The sequence below is a fragment of the Pteropus vampyrus genome, unplaced genomic scaffold (genome assembly GCF_000151845.1).
Source record: "Pteropus vampyrus isolate Shadow unplaced genomic scaffold, Pvam_2.0 Scaffold107, whole genome shotgun sequence".
NCBI lineage: Eukaryota > Metazoa > Chordata > Mammalia > Chiroptera > Pteropodidae > Pteropus > Pteropus vampyrus.
In genome coordinates this window covers 1,497,317-1,519,826 of record NW_011888888.1, presented here as the reverse complement: position 1 = coordinate 1,519,826, position 22,510 = coordinate 1,497,317, and the positions used below count along the sequence as shown (strand labels likewise).

The 22,510-nt window shown below is 36.3% G+C and overlaps 2 protein-coding genes across 6 annotated transcripts in view; one reads left to right on the top strand and one right to left on the bottom strand.

Annotated features, from left to right (window-relative positions):
- CCDC146 (coiled-coil domain containing 146) overlaps positions 1-22,510 on the bottom strand; it is a 147,487-nt gene that overhangs the window by 91,114 nt on the left and 33,863 nt on the right. The window lies entirely within an intron of this gene.
- On the top strand, positions 4,876-8,582 carry FGL2 (fibrinogen like 2). The gene is made up of 2 exons (XM_011365211.2): positions 4,876-5,556; positions 7,705-8,582. The coding sequence occupies exons 1-2, from the start codon at positions 4,941-4,943 to the stop codon at positions 8,409-8,411; spliced, it is 1,323 nt and encodes a 440-aa protein (XP_011363513.1). The 5' UTR covers positions 4,876-4,940; the 3' UTR covers positions 8,412-8,582.

The window sequence follows — 22,510 nt, the reverse complement described above, 5'->3', positions numbered from 1 at the left end:
TATTTGCTAATTCGATGTTTATGATGATTTTACAGAATGTAAGTACCACAAAAAATGAGAAACAAAGAGAAGGTGCAGAAAGCCACAATTTGATTTCCATGATTTTTTTTTTTTACCATGGTTTTATTGTTTATTTTGTCTCAGGAATATGAAAGAAAACTTAATCAATCTCCAATAAATAAATACATTTTGTTTCCTCAACATTGGTTGTATGAAATTTTATAAGTCTGGAAATTAGAGAGATGAGAATTAAATTAGATGTCATGCTCCATGGATTTCTTGGATCTTCCACGATTCCTGGTTTAGTGTGGGGTACATAATAGAAAGAGATTTTGTTGATAGGTATTGATTGATGGACCTTCCAAAACTCCCATGGAATATTCCAGTTTCATAAAATTCTAACCTGAGAAACCCAAATACCCCACTGAGACCTAGGCCATTTGCACATCAGACAACTATATGTTCTGTAGTCATAAAAAGTAGACCTTTCGATGTTTCTACCCTATACTCTTATTGAACCAGAATGCTTAATGTTCACATAATTTATTCACATAATGTATCTTTCATGGTAGGTCCATACTGGAGAGATTTCTAGTCTGAATCTCTTCATTTATTCTACAGTGAGGTACTGGTAAGACAGACCAAAGAATTTGCCCAGCTATCCTATTTTAACCCAAACCAGGCAATTCTTGATCTCTCTATGGGTTGTGTTTTTGTTTAAAGTTCAAGATTTTGTTTAAAATTCTTTTTATGAAATTTATAATGAACAAGGACTAAGGTCTCTAAGGAATATTAAAGAAAACATTATTTACTATTGACATTTCAAATCAAGTAGCCTAAAAAGCGAATGTTTAAAATTTTTTATCACAAAACATGCATTCCCTGGAGAATAATTAAAGCTTTTTGAACTTAATAAATCAAAACTACAAATATGTTAAATTAATAAACATAATATCAGTGAAAGGATCTCAGTACTATAAATAATGATGGTCATTAAATTTACTAACTTCCTTTGGTATAAATAGAGACATAAAGTGTTTCTTTAAAAAAAAATGTATATTAGAGGAAATGAAAATTTGCTTTGGAATCTGACCCCAAAAAACTAAGTGCAAATCCTCCCTTCAATATACTTTGCATAAGAAAAAATAATAAAGAAGTTTGAATTTGTTATGAATGTGAATATAGACTGATGAAAGTAATTTTCATATGTGGCTTATAGAATCAAATTTTGCTACTTCAAAATTCCACCAAATATGGGTGTTAAATAATTTGTTTAGATCTGAAAAACAAATCTGTAAATGGGTATAAGGTATCAGTTCTGTGTTTGGGGCAGATTTGTAGTAGAAGGGAAGATTCTGACACTATCATGAGGACTCAGTAGATGATAACAAGGAGTCAAGGAAGGCTGGGCATGATGAGAAAATCCAGAAAGACTTTCCAACAAGAGGAAGGAAGCAAAGGTCAAGGTCAGAGGGTGGAACTCCATACTCCTCAACAGACTGTTCCTTCTCTACTCTCATTGCCATGCCATTACTTCAACCAGTCATATTTCATAGTTTTCCCTCACTCTCCCACTTCATCTGTTTTTATCACTTATCAGATTCTATGGCTTATATCATTCCTTATAGCAATGTCTGCAACCCCATTACCACCACTCCTGTCACCACTCTGGTTCACTGCTTACTTAGCGCCTTCCGTCACACTAATATCTCTCATCCAGGACACCAGTCCTGTTGGTTTCTAGCAGAAGACTCATTCCTGAAAATGGTCCTAGAAAATAAAAGGTTCCTATTGTTAACTAATGTTAAAAAAATGCTGTATACATCACTTTCCCATTGGCCAGCCATAATACACATTAGCATAAGACTGATATTTTTCAGAGCTGCTAGTCCTGGAATTCTATTTTCATATAACATTCATCAACATCTAGTCACTCATGTTCCAGAAAACATACTTTGGGAAACAATGGCTTGGACTATTTAAGTGGCTTCTAAACTGTTCTTTTTACTTAATCTTTCCCTTTCAAATACATATAGCATTTCATTGATAGATTAATTTCTCTGAACTGCTTAACTAATTTTATTATTCCTTTGATCAGAAACTTCGGTGGCTCCCTACTGACCAAAGCAGTGATTAAGCACCAGGTTCTCCACAACATGGTACCAATATGCTTTTCCAGTATTATCTTTCCCCTTACGTGGCAATGTGGCATAAGAGAAAAGACATGAACTTTGGAGTCAGATCCAGGTTCAAATTCCAACTCTGTCTCTTAAAAACTGTAAAACCATAAGCAAGACATTTATTGTTTTGAGCCCTATCTTTGCAAGTGCAGATAGTAATTATACAGGTGAGAGGATGTAGTGAGATAGTATTTGTAAAAGTTTCTTGCATAATTGTAGCACCACACTCTTTGGCCCCCTGGTTTATAAATTCATGAGGCAGGCTGAGCCTCTTTCACGTGGTAGTCACTTAGTGTCTGCCTATAGTAAGTGGCCAATGATTTTTAAAATTGAGAACCCAGCAGATGCCCTAGAAGTGTTAATAAAACTGATTAATGAAATAGTTCTCTGATTTTGTTTGGGAAACTTTTTAATGGATCCTGAAGGGACAAAAGCCAGTTCCCGGAGCATATCTAAGCTTTTTAGGTGGAACAGTACCCCCTTGGCTAAGTGGGGTATTCTGGGCATAAGAATCAGCAGCTGTGCTAGGAAAGCAAATCTCTGATACAAACAGATGAAATAAAGCCCATTGCAAGAGTCAGAAAACTGTACTTTTGATAGATTTAGAAATTTTTAAAAGAAGTGCTTATAATTTACTTGAAAATCCTATATAAAGAAAATACAAGGTCTTCAATACTCCTTCCCAAGAAGTAAAAAGGGATTTTTGTTTCATTTGTTCACTAGTGTAGCCTAAGTGCCTGGAATAGTGTCTTGCATGTAGAGGGTGCTCAGTTAATATATGATGAATGGATGGATGAATGAATGAATAAACAAATGAAAAAGGCCATGACATTCACTATACACTCTAACATAGGGCCGAGAGTACACAGAAGATCCTTAATAAATATTTGATTGGCTAAGTATATGGATTTACATCCTAGCCAGTCAAGGGCATTTAATAATTTATTATTTAATAATAATAAACATTATTACTACATATTCCTACTTTATAAAATATTTTAATATATTATCTGTATCCTCCTTGCAACAGGGTAGTGTCACAGCTTGAAAGCAGGTAAGGAGAAAGAAAAGAAATTAGGAGATTAAATAGATATTTTTAGTTATAAAGTTAAAATTTTTGTCTAAAATTGGTTTGAATAGATTGAATAGAATGAAGAGAAAAACAACTTAATTTTAAAGAAGCTGGAAGAAGATGGAGGAAAATGAGAGATAGGGTGTGTAGAACATGTTTGACAACTTTTTTTGGAATACACTCATATTTTTCCTGAAACATTCAACTCAAAGTTTTTATAATTATCATTCCTGTATGAGGGAAGAATAGCCAAATTCCTCCTTCACAGTTCCAAGAACCAAGGCTCAGTAAAGTTAATGATCTATCTATCCAGTAAGGTAGATCCAGGGGGCAGAATCCAGGTCTCCTGAGTATTCAGGAGTAAATACAATTGAAGAAGTGTAAAGTCAGTCTGACACATTTAGAGAAAATGAATAGGATAGTTTGGCTGGCATAAAGGGAGTCTATAGGAGGAGTCATAAGAAATCAGGTTAAAGAAATAAATATGAGATAGATTACAGAGTACCTTAAATAATACAATAAAGAATTTGGATTTTTATCTATGTTGGCCATTTTGAAATTATTTCTAAAGCAATAAAATCCTCATTTTATTAAGAAATCTTATATGAGATGCCAATATGCAAAACAAATTAAAAGGAGGTAGTTTCTCCAAATAAAGCTGTTCCCCCTTCCTGTTCTCAGTCTCTGAGGAGAGAAGTGTTAAACCTGAAAAATTTTGAAACCGAGAAAAAGTCATGAGTGCTGGCATATTTTGGGCAAGGTAGTGATACACCCAGAGGCACAAAGACCAGGTAGAGCAACCCACTATAGAGGCAGAACGCACAGAGGCAGGACTATTAGGGCTGCCAGTGGTGGGGAAGGCAAAGATGCTTGGAGATAAGAAGAATCAGAACACAGCCAGGAATAGTTCAAAGATTTACACTTGGGCAGCTGTGGAAGATGACAGTATAATCACAAAAATGGTGAGGGTCAAAGGAGAAGACTGCTGGTTTTGATAAAAGACAATGATGTACTTTTAGTTGTTTTAGTCATTTCTACTACACCATGTTATGGTAAAAAAAAAAAAAAAACAGCCCCTTTTTTTTCCCCAACAAGTTTCCTTCCCCTTTTTAAATAGTTGATGGCATGAACCAGAAAGCTGCACTTTGTTAAGTTAAAAAAAGAAAAGTATTTTTAAGTGCTTAAGATTTCACCTGAATGTCCAACGTGAAGAAAATACAGGATCTTCAATGTCCCCCGAAAATGTTACAAAATGTTTTGTAACATTTCTTCTGTTCTTCATACAGTCTGGATAACTGGCATTTAATTTTTATCTTTAAAAAGCTTTTTTTTTTTTTAAGTGGAGTTAAGTACAATTAAATGATTTTTTCGAGCATAATTATTTTGAAATCCAAGATGTTTCGTGTGTTTTACAAAATAAAAGATGAAAGTGAAACTTGTTCAATATGTGCATCCGATCAACTAATTGTAATTCCGATCAGCATAATTTTGTTGGAGAATAAGTAACAGTTTTTGGCAAACTGTTTGATGAGGACAATCTCCTCTTCTCTGAGTTTCTGAAACTTATGATGCAAGTGCTCCCGCCCTTTTCTGAGAAGACAGAAAGCCTGACTCAGGCAGGCAGCTGCCGCTATTAAAACAGCTCCAGCCCTGCACACTTTCCTGCTGGGGCAAGCACCACGGCAAAGATGAGGCTAGCGACCTGTTGCTGGCTAAGCTCAGCTGTCCTTGCGGCTTATGGCTTTTTGGTTGCAGCAAACAATGAAACAGAAGAGATTAAAGATGAAACAGCCAAGGACGCCTGCCCAGTGAGACTCGAGAGCAGAGGGAAATGCGAAGAGGGAGGCGAATGCCCCTACCATGTGAACCTGCCCCCACTGGCTATTCAACTCCCGAAGCAGTTCGGCAGGATCGAGGAGGTGTTCAAAGAAGTCCAGAACCTAAAGGAAATTGTAAATAGTCTGAAAAAATGTTGCCAAGATTGCAAACTTCAGGCTGATGACAATCGAGACCAGAGCAGAAATGGACTGTTTTCACCTGGCACAGGAGCCCTGGGGGAGGCTGATGACAACAGAGTTACTGAATTAGAAGGAGAGGTTAACAAGCTGTCCTCTGACCTAAAGAATGCAAAGAAGGAGATCGATGTGCTTCAGGGTCGCCTGGAGAAGCTGAATCTTGTAAATATGAACAACATAGAAAATTATGTTGATAACAAAGTGGCAAATCTAACATTTGTTGTCAACAGTTTGGATGGCAAATGTTCCTCTAACTGTCCCAGTCAAGGACAAACACAATCAAGTCCAGGTATGTATAATAACATTTTCTTATCATTTCTTCATGAATGTTGTATAGCTAGACAATATTTATAAACATTAACCTGAGAAAATAAGTTACATAAATGATAGATTAAAGAAATTAAGCCTTTTATTCATCAAGGCAGCACAGGAAAAACTAATATCTTTGTAAATGTGACCACAGACATGATATAGGACCCTAATTACAAAAATCATAATTAGTTCTGTATCCATTAGAAAGCACTTTTAAGTTCAAAGATCTTTGCTGATGCCAGAGCTACATACAAACAGAAGCAGAGAGAAAGAATTTTTTAATGTTTTAGTACATTTAACTTATCTCTTCACTGAAGTGTTCGAAAACAATGGAGATAAAGTAGTGTTTGTGGTTGTGCTCTGTTTATTGAAAATCAGTTTCTTGTGGTCTGCTGACTACTCCTTCTCATGTGTCAACAAGAGATCTTTGAAAGATTTTAGCAAGTAGTTCATAATCCCAAATACCTAGTGAATATCTAGTGAAAATTGGAGATTTTATAGGTGGAATAAAAGCAGTTATATGGTTTCACGTGTATGCAAAACTTTTTGCTTTGAGACCTAGTGGCACAAAAACATTTTAAGGGGAGCTTTGGCATGCCCCTAAGTGAAGGAATACATTTTTATTTCTTTCCCTCTTTTACCTTAAACTAGAACTCAAACATATAAAAATAGAACCCATCCTCACCATCCAGACTACCTGAATTAACTTTAATAAATATATGTTAAAGACAACAAACCTAACTGCCCACTCTTCCCATGAACCAGCTGTGCCACTGATTCCTTCAAGCCCTGACTTTCCAACTGATTTCCTGGGACCACTGCTGCTGATAGTCTTGTGACATTTTGGAAAGCCTTATCTGCCTGAGGTTGACGGGATATGGTGCCTGGGGCAGAGGTCACATTCATTTGAACCATGCTCCATCTCCAGGGCATCAGCTGGTGAAAGTATGTGGGGGTCTCAAGAATTACTGTTGCTAATACTCCTGGCAGCCTGTATCTAAAGGTACCCCACACATTGCAAGGCAGATGTTCACATCGTAGGTGACATCCTTGGGCACACATTAGATTCTCTTAGCTACTTTTCTACTAAAATACCTGAATATTTTGAACTCTAAATACATATGAATAGATTTTTATTTTGTGCCTCGAAGTAGCTTATGTTAAACTTACCTTATCTGGCATAAATATTTATAAAAATTATCTGGGAGTAAATATCTATATTTGATTCCTACAGAACTACATTAGCTGATTATTATCCTGAACACAATCACCTGTCATTTTTTTTTCTAGAAACCAAACATGTGAAATCTGGCTAAATGCTTTCCTGGATATTAAATTCAAAATGAGACTATTAGTACATTATTAAAAAAAAGTTCTTTTTACTTGGGTTTCTTGATTTACTTGTCAAACAAGGAAAATAAATGGATGTACAATTGATGCTGTATATTAGAATTCTGGCATATCACTTGGAACATATTCTATAAAACTTTTTGACAGTGGAGACTGTTAACTCCTTTAGGTGAAAGGAAATAGAAGCCTATGTTTGTCTGTATACGTAGAATAGGAGAGTTGAAATCATCAGACTTTCAGGATCCAAGGGATGAAGTGGGTATAAGAACAAGCTTTGCAGCCAGCCAGATCTGAGTCCTAGCTCTGCCATTTCATGCTTCCGTGAACTTGGGCAAGCCACTGATCCTCTTTAAACCTAAATATTATCACCAGGAGATTTGCAATAATATCTACATCATAAGATTCATGTGCAGATTAAGTGTGAAAATATTATCAGCCTTTGGCAGAATGCCTAGAACACATGGAGAATCCTCACTAAATATTACTAAATTACTAAAACTATTATTTTCATTTCTTCTTCTTGTTTGTTGTCGATGTTGTCAATATTATTATCAACCAAGAGTATGTTGGAGAGACTTGTCTGCTTTGTAACACCAGGTTCTTGTTCTGAGGCCTTAACTAGCATTTGCTAAATAGGTTCAAGTAAGTTTAGCAGAACAAGGTGTCATTATCACCATTGATGGAATTGTCATACTGCTTTTGTACCTGCAAAGAATTCTTTAGATATATAGTTTTTATTAACAAAATCCAATGCTTTCTTTTCTTCCCCCTTCAGTTCATCATCTAATATATCAAGACTGCTCTGACTACTACGTAATAGGCAAAAGAAGCAGTGAGACCTACAGAGTTACACCGGATCCCAAAAATAGTAGCTTTGAAGTTTACTGTGACATGGAGACCATGGGGGGAGGCTGGACAGTGCTGCAGGCACGTCTCGATGGAAGCACCAACTTCACCAAAACATGGAAAGACTACAAAGTAGGCTTTGGAAACCTCAGAAGAGAATTTTGGCTGGGGAATGATAAAATTCATCTTCTGACCAAAAGTAAGGAAATGATTCTAAGAATAGATCTTGAAGACTTTAATGGTGTCAAACTCTATGCCTTGTATGATCAGTTTTACGTGGCCAATGAGTTTCTCAGATACCGTTTACATATTGGTAACTATAATGGCACAGCTGGAGATGCCTTACGTTTCAGTAAATACTATAACCATGATATGAAGTTTTTCACCACCCCAGATAGAGACAATGACCGATATCCTTCTGGGAACTGTGGCCTCTACTACAGTTCGGGTTGGTGGTTTGATGCATGTCTTTCTGCAAACTTAAATGGCAAATATTATCACCAAAAATACAGAGGTATCCGTAATGGGATTTTCTGGGGCACCTGGCCTGGTGTGAGTGAGGCACATCCTAGTGGCTACAAGTCCTCCCTCAAACAGGCCAAAATGATGATTAGACCCAAGCACTTTAAGCCATAAATCACTAATGCTCATTCCTCTGAGTAATTATTACCTAATAGAACAATTAATTCCTTCAGTACCTTGGAACATATTTTGTACTACTTTTCCATGGCTAAAAAATTATCTCTGAGCAAGGGTTCTTATGCTACACAACATTTGAAATAAAACTGAAAAATATACATTTTAAAAGAGTCCTTTGTTGTTGTTTTGCTGTTATCCAAATGAACACTTGCAAGCAGTTGCAACTATTGAGAATTACATATTAGCTTTATAATTATCTTAATTTCTATTAATTGAAAAGGTTTCTATTACTGTATTACTTGCTATAACTTAAAAAATAATTGTTTATTCAGCAGACTAGATTTTACACAAGTAATTTGTATTTTGGCTGTGACTTAAACACATCTGAAGGTATATCACTTTTTTTGGGTGACAAATAGTTATTTGATTATTAATTTGTCTCTAAATACCCCAATCCTTTTCTGAGATAAACTTATCAATTTATGGCATTTACTTTGGTCCAGGAAGACCTTACAGCATTTTAGTTCCCAGGCAAAGGAAAATGTATATAATCAAACCTGTTTAGGTACTATTCATGAAATGTAAAATATTTGTCATTTAAAATATTTTAAAATGTGGTAACATAGTCACTTCTAAAAGCATTCAGAAAATTAATTTAACCATAAAGACCATGGTTTAAAGGTAGTTCATTCACAGTTTATAACTCTTTTGATGTTTGATGGTGAAAACTGCTTTAACATAAAAATTATCTTCCTTTGCTCTGTATGCCCAATACTTTTTAATTTAACATTGCTCACTACTGTGCGAGACTACTGGTAAGCTTCCTTTTGGAGAGGTAGGCGTGGGTGGGGAATGAAGCATTTATTTGTATACTATAATTTTGAAGGTCAAAGCAATAGTAATTTTAAAGTTGTTTTATAGGACAAATAGATAAATCTATTTATGAAAAGCATATGAATTTTGAAATATATAAAACAGTTGTTCAAATATTATATATTTTAACCCTAACCCATATATTGCTTATTTTATTCTCTAAAGATTCAAATACAGGTGTTTATTTTTTTAACCAAATGAAAGTATCTGGACCTTTTATAATTCATTAATTCATTCTGGAATGCAAGTATCATATTCAAAAGATTATAAGAAATAATACATAAAATTTTATGATTGTAAAAAGGGATCATTTCAGAGAACAGCAGTATTCTGCTGCATGTTAAAAAATGCTCTAGAATAAAATTTTAAATAACACACCATACTGTATATGAATCATAACAATTCATTCAATTTTTAATTTCTAGTGTCTATTTCTATTATAGTAACCAAGTTTTCAAAATATATTCACAAAGATGCATCTTTACACATTACTTGAAAATGATTATAGGGATAGCTACTTTAGGTAACAAGTTAATAATTATAGAACATTATAATCAAAGAGCAGCAAAATATTTTTTCAAAAATATATAAAGTTTGCAGGTAAACATAATGAAAATTAAGTTATCGTGAATAATTTTCAAATGTTAAAGGGAAATGCAAATAGAATTAACTGAGGTCCAAAGCGTAAAATATCATTGTAGATTTCAAAGGCTGCATATCTAGTCAGTAGGATACCAAACGTAAATGTTGCAACTGATCTACTCTTTATTTCTCTCTCCTGTTTTCTTTTTTAAGACTAAGAATACTTTGATATTATACAATGTATGTATTGCAGATAAGGGCATTTTAATTTACCATATATAATTATTAATATATGTATAAATTTAAGTAAATTTCTGTGATCAAAAAAGACTTCTCACAGAATTCAATTCTAAAGAAAAATAGCTCATATAGTGAGTGTGCACAGGTTTAATGGGAACTAGGTATCATTTCAGGAGCATTTGGCATATAATTCATTAATCCATGTAAATACTCAAAAGCTCATCCTTATATCTTATTTTAAAGGCTTAAAATATTATATTTTATTATGCTTTTATGGCATTTTCTAATAAAAAATTTTGTAACAAAAATTCCTTTTTGAAAATCATTTCATGTCACTTATTAAACATAATTTAGATTTTTATAATTTTTAGCATGTTGATGGAAATAGATTATATATAAGAGAATCTTTTGCTTTAAGATAACTATTTACTAATATATGCCAATATTCATAAATGTGGGTTGACTATTAACAAGTATATTATTTCAGCATCTTGTCTTGGCTCCATTTCAATGGCCAATGTTTGTTATATTAATTAAGATTCTATTTCTGAGCTTTATCATTCTTCGAAAATACTGACTAAAACTGAGTCCTTAGAAATTCCAAGTGGAACTGATTCATTCATCACTGAGAAAAAAAATTAAATTTTTCTGATAAGCAATAATGCTCTAAATGAATTTTTAATGACACACCTTCTAATAAATAAAGAGCTTAAATATACAAAACATAAAAGATATTCTAGTAATAAAATATGCTGGTCCTTATTTTTAGATGGCTACCCAAGCATAGGTTTTAAAGGTAAAAGTGATGGGTAATGTCATCATGATAAGCTCTTGTTTATAATTCTAATTTTCCTTTATGTATAAATAAGTTTGTTTCATGTCTTAAAAATCTTGTAAAATAAAAGATTTAATCTTCATATTTATTTATTTCTTCACTGTGGAAACATTAAATATTATTGTTTGTGAAATAATAATTGTCTATTTACTCTTGTCTAAAAAGTTGTATAATATTTACTGAACCAGACAATATCTTTGACTCTTTGAAGACTTTAATGAGTACTACTTCATTAACAGGAAGACAGAGGAAAACACATGAACACCATTATTTTATTTTCCTCTTTTCGAATACTGTTGATACATTTGAAATACAAAAGTTTCAGTTTCATTTTGTGGCATTCAACTCCATCTCTTTTTCTATCATTAATATTGCTGCTCTGGTTAAGCCCTCATCATCTTCTCAGGATAATGCAAATGCTTCCTAATAATACCAGAGCCTCCAGTTTCAATCTATTCCAATCTATACTCCATATAACTGCCAGAGGGACTATTCAAATATACTATTCTGATCATGGTCTGATTATGTTGTTGTTCTGCTTAAAACCTTTCAACAACCAATTTCTATGTGCTAAAATCCAGCAAATAAGCCCCTTCATGAACTGGTTTTTGCCTACCCTTCCATTATCCTTTCCTACCACTATTCACACTCCAGCCACATACTGAATGCCTTGTTTTCTTGAACAAACCATGTTCTCTCACATTTTCATTACTTTGTGTATACTGTCCCCTTGGTTTAGACAGAATGCCATCTTCAACCTCTGCTGAGTTCTGTCTTCTCACCCATGATTAAGAGCAAGGACTCAGGAGCTAGACTTGCTAGGTTTGAATTTCAGCTCCACCATTTGTAAGCTGTGTGAACATGGGCAAAGTCACTTAATCTCACTGTTCTTTTGTCCCTACAATTATAAAATAGACATAACAAGAGAATTTGTTTGAGTTATTGAGAGGATTTAATGAGAACATATGTAAAGCACCTAGAACATACATATGTACTATCTTCCTCCTCCTCCTCCTCAATAGTTATCTCTTCTGGGAAGTCTTCTCTGATGACATTACGAGGAGTTGGTACCTCTCCTCTTTTGTCCTATACCATCTTATATATTCTTTATTATACATTATATCATTCAACAATTGTCTAGGTTCTACTCTGAGATCGATCTGTTTGTCTAGGTTGTAAAGGATATCTGAGACAAGTGTTGCTACTCAAAGTGGTTCATGAATATGTTACCACAGAGGAAGGGCTGTAGTCTAAAGAAGCCAGAGTTACAACTGGGGAAGTAGTGGTTACTGTCAAATCAGAGGATTTGGGAGATGGTAAATACAGGTGAGAAGTGATTACAGCCAGGGGAAAATATGGCAAGACAGGATCAGATGTATACTATAGGACTGATAGGACTGGGTACATAACAATGGCAAACTTTTAGAAGGAGTTCTGGGAACATGCCTCTGGGTACATGCCATTCAGAGGGGTATGGCTGTACTGGGCAGACAGTCATTGCTCTACCTGAGTTCCTAAAGAAAAGATACTTTTCATACTTCCTTCTAATTGTAATTTTGAAATTAATTTTAATCATATAGAATCCATGAATGCTTTGATTTTTTAAATTACAGATTACAAACCACCTTCAATTCCAATCTCCTCCCTCTCCCCAGAGATAACAAGCAAAGTTGACTGAATCCAAATTGTAATTTCATTCTGTATATTGCCAAGTTGCAATGTCTACTGAATCATAGCTTTGCCAGATTTCTTTTGTTTATTGATTAGGAAGAGTAGGAAGTGAGAATAGAAATGAGGGAAATTAGGTGTTTTTGGAGAATTCAGAGGCCCCTGAATTCTCAAATGTGACTGAGCCTCCCTTGCTCCTTTAAATGGTCCCTAAGGCTCTTCTTGCTATAAAACACTGTTGCTTTTTCTCCTGAGAAAGCAACCTTAATTCTCCTTAGGCTTCTTCATCCCACTCCCCACCATCTCCAGCTCTGTAACAGGGCATGCCCTAATGTCAATTATAAAGTCAAATCAGAGGAGAAGCTTTTACACAACTTTGCTCATTTATATCAGCAGAAAACTGGGGAATACATGTGGAGACAGATTTTGATGTTGTTTGATTAAGGAATAAAAAACAGAATTTCATATGTGACTGAATTCATTGATGTAAGTATATTTACCAGAAATTCTGAGTTCAGTGGGATAACTTGAGCAGATATGTTTGGTTCTAATAGTTTGTTTGATTAGTTAACACATGCCTAGATTCAACAGTAGCTTGTGCTAACTAAAGTTAAGAAGCCAAAAATGTCTTGGAACTAAAAGACTTATGGAGCTAGAAATGCTGGAGTGGGTTTAGCTGTAATTCATTCAAAAAGTATTTATTGAATGTATATCACGTGCTGGCAGTCTTGTAGGAAGCCAAAGATTAGTGACCAAATCATACAAAAACCATGTACTTGTGGAATCTATATTTTATCAGAGGAGATGAATAAACAAACAGTATATGATAAATGCCATAAAAAATTAAACAGGGTAAGGGAGATAAGGAGTATCGGAGGAGGGGTGCTGTTTTTTTATAGGTGGTCTGGGGATGCCTCTCTGAGGAGGTGACATTTGAACAAAGACTTGAGATATGAGAGAGCATGCCAGGCAGATATGTGGAGAAGTATGTTCCAAGCAAAGAGAGCATAAGGTGCAAATGTGCTTGGCATGATGTAGGTTCAGCAAAGAGGCCGGTGTAGGAAAGCAGACAGTATGGGGTGGAGGGGGTTTAGGACGTGAGATCAGAGAGAGGTTGGGGAGTTGGGGTTAATCAAGGGGAGGGGTTGGAGGCTGCCAGATTATCTGGACCTTGTAAGTCATGATAAGGATTTGCCTTTTACTCTGAGTAGGTAAGAAACATAAAGGTTTTGATCAGAGGAGGTACATGATCTCATCCAGTTTGCAATAATCTTGGAGAGAGATGATGGAAGCACGCACTACAGTGGTTCTAATGAAGTCGAACTTTAAGTAAAGCTGAGAAAATTTGCTGATCAAAGATCAGGGGTGGACAGAAGTGAAAGATTAGAGGTATCATCAAATACTATAGGATTTCAGCTTGAGGAACTTAGAAGGATGGAGTTACTGTTAACTGAGATGGGGAAGTCTAAAGCGGGAGCCTGTTTTGGGGGCGGGGATCTGCAGTTGAATATTCTAAGTTCAAATATCTCTAAGATATTCATGTAGAGGGCATTTGGATATTAGTGTGATGTTCAGGGAAGATATTTAAGGTTCAGAAATACATTTTAAAGTTGCTAGAATATAGATGGTAATGAATTCATGGGACTAGGTGAGATAACCTAGTAAATAATGTACACGGAGCAGACTTACACAGAAGGATATATGTAAGAACCATCACAGTTGCATCCCATCCACCCACTCACACACCCTGTAACTGTCATTTGAGAGGTCTCAGGGCTGCTTCTTTATGGAGAGGGTAGAGATTTATTCCCACTGGAACAGATACTTTCTCTAGATTATTTTAGATTTGGATGTGCTTTTTCTTTTTCTGCCAGCAACTATTTTGTTGAGTTACTAGATGTCTTAGAGCCATTATGACATTACACAATAGTATTCTACAAATCATTGCTTTAGGCTTAGGCAGTCACTTCACAATGAAAGGAGGAGGCAATGACTTATTGCATCTTCTGGGAGACACCACCTGGTGAGGATGAAATGCTGTCATGCAGGATACAGTGTGTGTGTGTGTGTGTGGTGTGTGTGTGTGTGTGTGTGTGTGTGTGTATACATGTATATAGCAAAAGAAATAGGAACTAGGCCACAGACAAAAATGTTCTTTGTTAATAGCGTAATGCTCGAGTTTGAGAAATCATGTACGGTCATTTAGGGTATGAGTTTGCTATGACTATAACCCTTTACTTAAGCAGAGACTAGTTTTACTCCTTTTCTCTTTATTTTAGAAACACTAATGATCTTAAACCTTGTTCCATTCATAAATGTTTCCCCAAAGTTATCCAAGTTAGATGTAACCTAAATCTCACATTTCTAATAGCTTCCAAAACATTAACACTGGAATGGCTATAAATGAATTGGACTGGCAATGATCGCTTCATGTTGAGTGCAGCTCAGAAGGAAATGAATGCAGTACTCTTCGCATGGGTAGGTTCCCCTCTTGGTACACGCAAACACAAACACACTTGTATTTTTATGATACACATGCATGCTAAAAATTCAATTTGTAACTTATACACTAAAATACACAAGACACCTTCCCATTGAAATGAAATAGATATGCAGCTCTTACATGTAGTCAAAAGTCAATACAACAAAAACTACTATGGTCAATAGTTAGCATATTTTAAGCAATATTACATAAAATAGATTAAAATAAAATAGAACTTTAGTTTCTTTAAACCCCCTATAACAAGTTCTACACTATTAATGCTACTGTTATTCCTTGAATGTACCTTTTTTTTTAAATAAAATTTTTTCAATTATAGTTGACATACAATATTATATTAGTGTAGGGTGTACAACACAGTGGTAAGACATTTATTTAACTTACGAAGTGATCACCCTGATAAATCTAGTACCCATCTGACACTGTACATAGTTATTACAATATTGCCTATGCCGTACTTTATATCCCATGCCTATTTTGTAACTACCAATTTGTGCCTCTTAATCCCGTCCTCTTTTCAGTCCCTCAGCCCCCTCTCATCTAGCAATCCTCAAAATGTTCTCTATATCTATGAGTTTGTTTGTTTTGTTTGCTTATTTCGTTCTTTAGATTCTACATGTAAGTGAAATCATATGGCATGTTTCTTTCTCTGCCAGACTTACTCTGCTCAGCATAATACCCTCAAGGTCCATCCAGGTTGTTGCAGATGGTAAGATTTCATTCTCTTTTTTTACATTCTTTTTATGGCTAATATTCCATTATATAAATGTACTACCTCTTCTTTATCCATTCATCCACTGATGGGCACCCAGGATGCTTCCATATCTTGGCTATTATAAATAATGCTGCAATGAACCCATGGATTAATATGGCCCTTCAAAGTAGTGTTTTGGCTTTCTTTGAATAAATATCCAAAAGTGGGATTCCTGGTTCTCTTGTCATAGTATTTCTTTTAATGTCTATTTTGTCTGGTATAAAGATTGCTACCCCAGCTTTTTTCTCAGTTCCATTTTCATGAAATATCTTTTTCTATCCCTTTACTTTCAGTCTGTGTATATCTTTTGATCTGAAGGGAGTCTCTTGTAGGCTGCATATGTAAGGGTCTTGTTTTCTTTAACCATTCAGCCGCCCTAACTTTGGATTGGAGCATTTAAACATTTTTCATTTGAAGTAACGGTTGATATATATGTAGTTACTGCCATTTTATTATTCATATTTTTTATCTTTTTCTCCTCTCCCTCCTCTTCCTCCTCCTTGATGTTCCTGTAACATTTCCTGTGATACTGGCTTTGTGTTGGTAAACTCCTTTAGCTTTTTCTTGTCTGGGAAGCTCTTTATCTGTCTTTTGATTCTAAAAGATAGCTTTGCTGAGTAGAGTAATCTTGGTTATATGTCCTTGCTTTTAATTGATTATTTCATGCCAATCCCTTCTGGCCTACAAAGTTTCTGTTTAGAAATTATCTGACAGTCTTATGGGAGCTTCTTGTAGGTAACTAATTGCTTCTTTTCTCTTGCTGCTTTTAAGATTCTCACTTTGTCTTTAAACTTTAGCATTTCAGTGATGATGTGTCCTGGTGTGGGCCTCTTTGGCTTAATCTTGCTTGGGACTCTCTGCACTTCCTGGACTTGTATGTCTATTTCCTTCATCAGGTTAGGGAAGTAATCCGTCATTATTTCTTCAAACAGGTTCTCAATTCCTTCTTCTTTCTCTTCTACTGGTTCTCCTATGACATAAATGTTGGTATGCTTGATATTGTCCCAGAAGCCCCTTAAACTATCTTCATTTTTTTTGGATTCTTTTTTCTTGTTGCTATTCTGATGGGGCTTTCTGCTACCTTATCTTCTAAATTGTTGATTCGATCCTCTGATTCATGTAATCTACTGTTAACTTCCTGTAATGTATTCTTCATTTCAGTTATTGTATTCATCATTTCTGACTGATTCCTTTTTATGGTTTCTATCTCTTTGTTAAAGTTCTCACTAAGTTCATCTCCTTTTCCCCTGAGTTCACTGATCATCCTATAACCACTGTTTTGAACTCTACATCTGGTAGATGTTTGTCTCCATTTCATTGAGTTCTTTTTCTGGAATTTTGTTCTGTTCTTTCATTGGGGACATATTTCTTTGTCTCCTCATTTTGGCTGTATCCTTGTGTTTGTTTCTATGTATTAGGTAGGGCTCTTAAGTCTCCCAGTCTTAGTAGAGTAGCCTTATATAGTAGGTGTCCTGTGGGGCCCAGCGGCACAGTTTTCCCTTATCATCTAAGTGAGGAGCTCCAGGTATGCCCCTTGTGTGGGGGGTGTGTGCCCTCCTGTTGTAGTTGAGCCTTGGTTACTGTTTACATGTCAATGGGAGGGACTGACTCTTAAGCTGATCGTTTGTGAGGACTGACTGGTGAGAGGCTGACACTGTGAAGCAGGATTTGCTTTAGTTTATCCCTGGTGCATACCCAGTGTTCCCTTTGGGTGTGCTGTCCTCAGATGCAGGCCCTGTTGGTGATCCAGCTCTAGTCAAAGCTGGCCACTGGGTGTGCTGGCCCCAGGGTCTCTTAGGAGGAACCCTGCTGCAGTACAAGTTCAGCCACAGACTATGCCCTGCTTGGGGCCACCTGGTAAGAGTAACCAAGCAATCTTCAGATGGCCACCACCTCATGCTTGACTTAGAGGTACCTCAAGATCCAAGCTGCAAACTGAGGCTAGTTGCCGCTAGTGCCAAACTTGGGGCTGCTCAGCAAGAGGTATGGGGCACACCAAGGTCAGATGTTGCTTGTTTGAGTTTTGTGAACCTTTGAGAGATTTTAGAAAAGTTGGCAGCATGAGCCAAGACAGTCCATTTGTGTGGAAAATCCACTGGAAGCGGCTTGGGTGGGCCTGCAAGTTGGTTAGGGTCAGGTATCAGGGAATCACCAGGGCTGGGCAAATGGTATTAGTGAGTTTGACAGAGACTCAGATTTGGCAGCTGCCTATGTCTGCACTCCATGCGGGGGGTGAGCTCAACAAATGAACAATGGATTCTGCCAGCCCTTGTGTCTGAGAGAAAGCTGCCTCTCCAGCCCTTGCCATAAAGCAAGACAATTCAGTTCCTTCCCATATGCCCCTGGCACTTTCTTTTGAGCAGTTGCCCCAGCTGGAGTGAGTGAGTCCTCCAGTGAGTAACTGTGCATGGGTCCCTTGAGAGCAATGTCTGTGACTCCCTCAGCCTTTGTCTCACTCAGTCACAATCTCTGCTGGTTTTCACAGCCAGAAGTTGTGTGGACTTCTCTTTCTGGCACTGGAACCCTGGGCTGGAGAGCCCAGTGCGAGGATGAAACACCTCACACACCCAGGAGTACCTCTTCAACTGAGACATCCCTCCCAAATCTCAACTGCCACCCGTGGGTGTGGGACCAGCCTGTTTCTCATCTCTACACTTCCTTCCAGTCTTGAGGTAGCCTCTTCCATATGTCCTCAGTTGTAGGACTTCTGTTCAGCAAGACCTCAGGCAACTGCCAATGATGGGTGTTCTGCAGTGTAGTTGTAATAGTGATGTGCTGGTGAGAGATGGTGAGCACAGTTGCTATCTACTACACCATCTTGACCGTAAGTGAACGGTTCCTTCTTTACTACTCTTTTTCTTCACAACCCCATGGCATGGCTCCTTCTAATTTGCTCTTTTTACTCCTGGACAACTTCTCTGTCAGGTCAGCAGCCTGCTGACCCTATGCCCATATTCAATTCTGCCTCTGCATCTTTTCTTACCTAAAATCCCAGGGGTAAATCAAAATTAAGACTATGAGCTTGCTTAAACTTGTGATCAGATGTTTCTAGACATCACAGGTCTGTCAGAAAGATCTATACTGTTTTACTAGCCATTTTCAAAAGGCATCTGCACTATATCTCTGAGAATATATGCTCTTCTTCTGAAAGCAAAAAAAAAAAATCACGTTTAAAAATAAACAGCTTTTTCTGTTTGAGCCCCTTAAAATAACTATCACATTTATACTTATTGTTTTAATCTGGTAAATATTTATCACTTACCTACTATGTGCACAGCATGGTGCTATATGCTTATCAAAGTATCTTGAATAAGATATTTTCCAAATAACTTTCTAAATTCTCAAAATCTGATTTTAACCTCTAGCATTCAAACTTTTCTCTGAGTAGTAAAAATGATACTGTTTAAGATGAACTGCTTCTCTATTACAAAGGATTCATACAAGTTTTTAGAATATTTAGGATCACATAGAATGTGAAAACTTGTTGAGCTTCTATCTCTGGAAATTTTTTCATCTTCTATGAGAAGAATATAATTTGTGCTTACGTTGTGAAAATTTATAAAAACAAGGGTCCATGAAACTAGTTGCTTACATTTATTTCCCATTCAGTAATGCTAGTATCATTTTTTTTCAGTTAATCTACATTTTTTTTCAGTTAATCCACATGAACTGTTTTAATTTTTGTTTAGAGACTTTCACATCTAAATATTACTAATAATGAGCAGGTGTCAATTGCTGAGTGCCGACCATGTGCTAGACACTTTCCTAACAGCATTTGCAATGTTATTGCTGCTGTGATTAATACTGCAGTAGGGAGATAATGCTTTCTGCTCACTAAAGTCTTCCCTGAAAAAAACCCAAACAAACCTCTGTTATCTACAAACTATTTATCGTGTGTGAACCATTATTCGTTTTCAGCTTTCCTCGCTTTCTTGGCGTATTTCTCATAAAGTGGGCTAATTTTCTATGATATATTACCCATAGTAATTGCATAGTGAATTACACACATAACAAACCTTATTATCACCAGTGCTCTGACTTTCTGTGTAAATCTATAAAGTGGAAAATGATTCTAATTTAATCTTAGCTTAGGGTGAAACATCTTTTCGTATTTTATCAAAACAATTACATAATATTCTGTTGACAGGACATATTTCAAAAATTAATATATTTTCCAAGTTTGTTAATGTCCCTACTTAACCTATTGGTTAAAAATTATTTTCCTGTAGCTAAGTCAGAATTTATAACAACTCTGACAGAAAAGGCAAACAAGTTTCTATGCTCTCCAAACACTATTTTACTTCCATGGTTACATGGCAGAATTCACTGATGAAAACACTCTCCTTAAGTTCAAAACACTTTGCAAGTTCTTTGGAAGCTGAAAGACTTCTCATGTAAACACCAAATTCTTATTTTCATTTGTTACATAAAACAATTCTTTTAAAATGTGACTACAATTTACAAATGAATGAGGTCAGTGAAGGTGACTTTTTTACTTCTATCATAATCAAGTAAAATTTTTGTCTTTATCTGATTGAGCCAATGATTAGAAATCTAGAGATGCTCTGATATCATGGATAGTTATGGAAGTTGGACAGGAAGACTGATACTTTTATGATGAATACAGTGTTGGTATTTATCATGCTACACTGCTGGAGTAGGTGTCCCCAGCAGCCCTAAAGTTCTGAAGACATATTTCACGAATATGGAGAAAGCCAGGAGAATGCATGATGCATGAAACACTGTTCACCTTGAGCAGTTTCTACTTTTATTTTATACCTTGGGGCTCTACTTTCAATTTCACTTAAGGAAAAGGTTTGATTTTGTTTTAAAAAAATATTTGCTTTCCCATTGCATATCCCTTTGGGAGCTCAGCCAGAAATAATAAAACTGATATAGATGCATGATGGTTCCAATGGTATAATATTTCTAATATTAAACATTTGAATATCTGAAAATTTAGGTGGACTTGATGTGGAAAATACATGCAGAAATTTGGAAGAAATTCCACCTTTTTAAGTTTGCCTTGTAAAATAGCGATTCAGTAGTGTGATTATTTTAATGGAGGGCTTTACTAATTACTTTGTACATCATTCTTTTGAAAATAGCATGGCTACACACACCTCAGTAAGCTAAGAGTTCACAAGGAATATTGAGAGAAACACCATACTATCGAGTAGCTTTTAAAAAATGGAAAAAAAAATAAGTGTAAGTAAGTAAGCCTAAGTAAAGCACAATTTAGGGACATTACAGAAACAGAAGTGATCACACTGTCAGGAAGTGGAATGCTTCAAGAAGACGGTGGGATCTGAGCTGTCCTTGAAAGACAAGTAGAAATCTGAAGCACAGAAGTGTGGAGGAGAGTATTCCTGGGCTGGGTATAGGAGGAGCAAAGGCATCAGCAGGTTGGAAAATCAGGAGCTAGTTAGGAAAACAGCAATACATCTAGTTTAGCCAGAGCATGGAGTATGTAGGAGGCGACAGCAACAGAAGGAAGAAAGGTATGGTGGCCCAGACTAAACTAGAGGGATTTGACTGTAAGTTCAAAGAGGTGACATTTAATACTTATGACAGGGCAAGGAGAATTCAAATCTAATTATCTGTAACCTCCTCTGCCACCTGTTGATTGTTCAGTTCTGCGCCTGGGTCTGAGAGGTGATGATAAGATGCTGAGTGTGAAGGAAAACTGGAAAGAACTCTGAAGACTGTTTTACAAAATAATAAAATGGTCAAAGATATAAAGGAGAAGATGGATGGAAATACAGAGGGGGAAAAAAAAACAGCCTAGGGGCGTGAAAACAAGTTTCTGGGGGAGTTTTTAAAAGGGATTGTGGGAGAGGTGTGTAGGAGAGAAGCATCTGCTGTGACGAGGAATTTTAGGAAGTTTTTCTGCGTGATGTGAGGGCTTCTATTCTAAAGGAAACTTCAGTATAGTCAAATTGCTTTCCAAGGCTTTCTGAAGACAGATATGTGTTTCCTTTTGGCTGTGCTGATATGTGTTTAAAGGCCGGAGAGAGAGGGATCAGTTTTATTCAGTCTAAAAACTATCTGTATGGAGCATGGAGTTTCCGCAGAGGTGCCTCAAGGGGCTTAGGGCAGTGGTGCTAGTGGTGACAGTAGATGTGAAGGGAGAGAACAGGGGATCTTCACCTCTGCATCCTTCACCTCAGGGTCCATCACAACCAAATCTGTTTTACATAACATGCTTCTGTGTAAGATTTCCACTGGAAAAAAAAAAGGGGGTAAAAGTAGTTTAAAAAGAGGGTGAAAACCACCATGGAAGCCAGTGAGGTACCCCTGAAGGATCATAAGCTGAGAAATGTACTATTAGTGTAAAGTTAGGCTCAGAGAACTTAGATACTTGCTGAAGGCTGAATGGCTAGTGCGTGCCGAGTAAGAACAACTATTTTTACTGAACCACTTCCTCACTCCCAACCAGAAATTTTCTTTCCAAATTATTAAGATTTAAGATACTTTGGACCTGTCCACTCTTAGACATAGTCTTTACAGACAGCAAAATTCCTAGCTTCTTAATCCGAGATCTAGTAATTACTTGTTGTCCAGTAATTTTTATACCCCCTTATTTCATATCTCTGACGCCACCCAAGTACTCCTGTTGGCCTCCAGCCAGGCATGTATGCGCT

Coding starts and splice junctions, on each gene's coding strand:
- FGL2 (XM_011365211.2), top strand. CDS start 4,941: ATGAGGCTAGCGACCTGTTGCTGGCTAAGCTCAGCTGTCCTTGCGGCT. Junction 5,557..7,704: donor ACAAACACAATCAAGTCCAG/GTATGTATAATA, acceptor TTCCCCCTTCAG/TTCATCATCTAATATATCAA.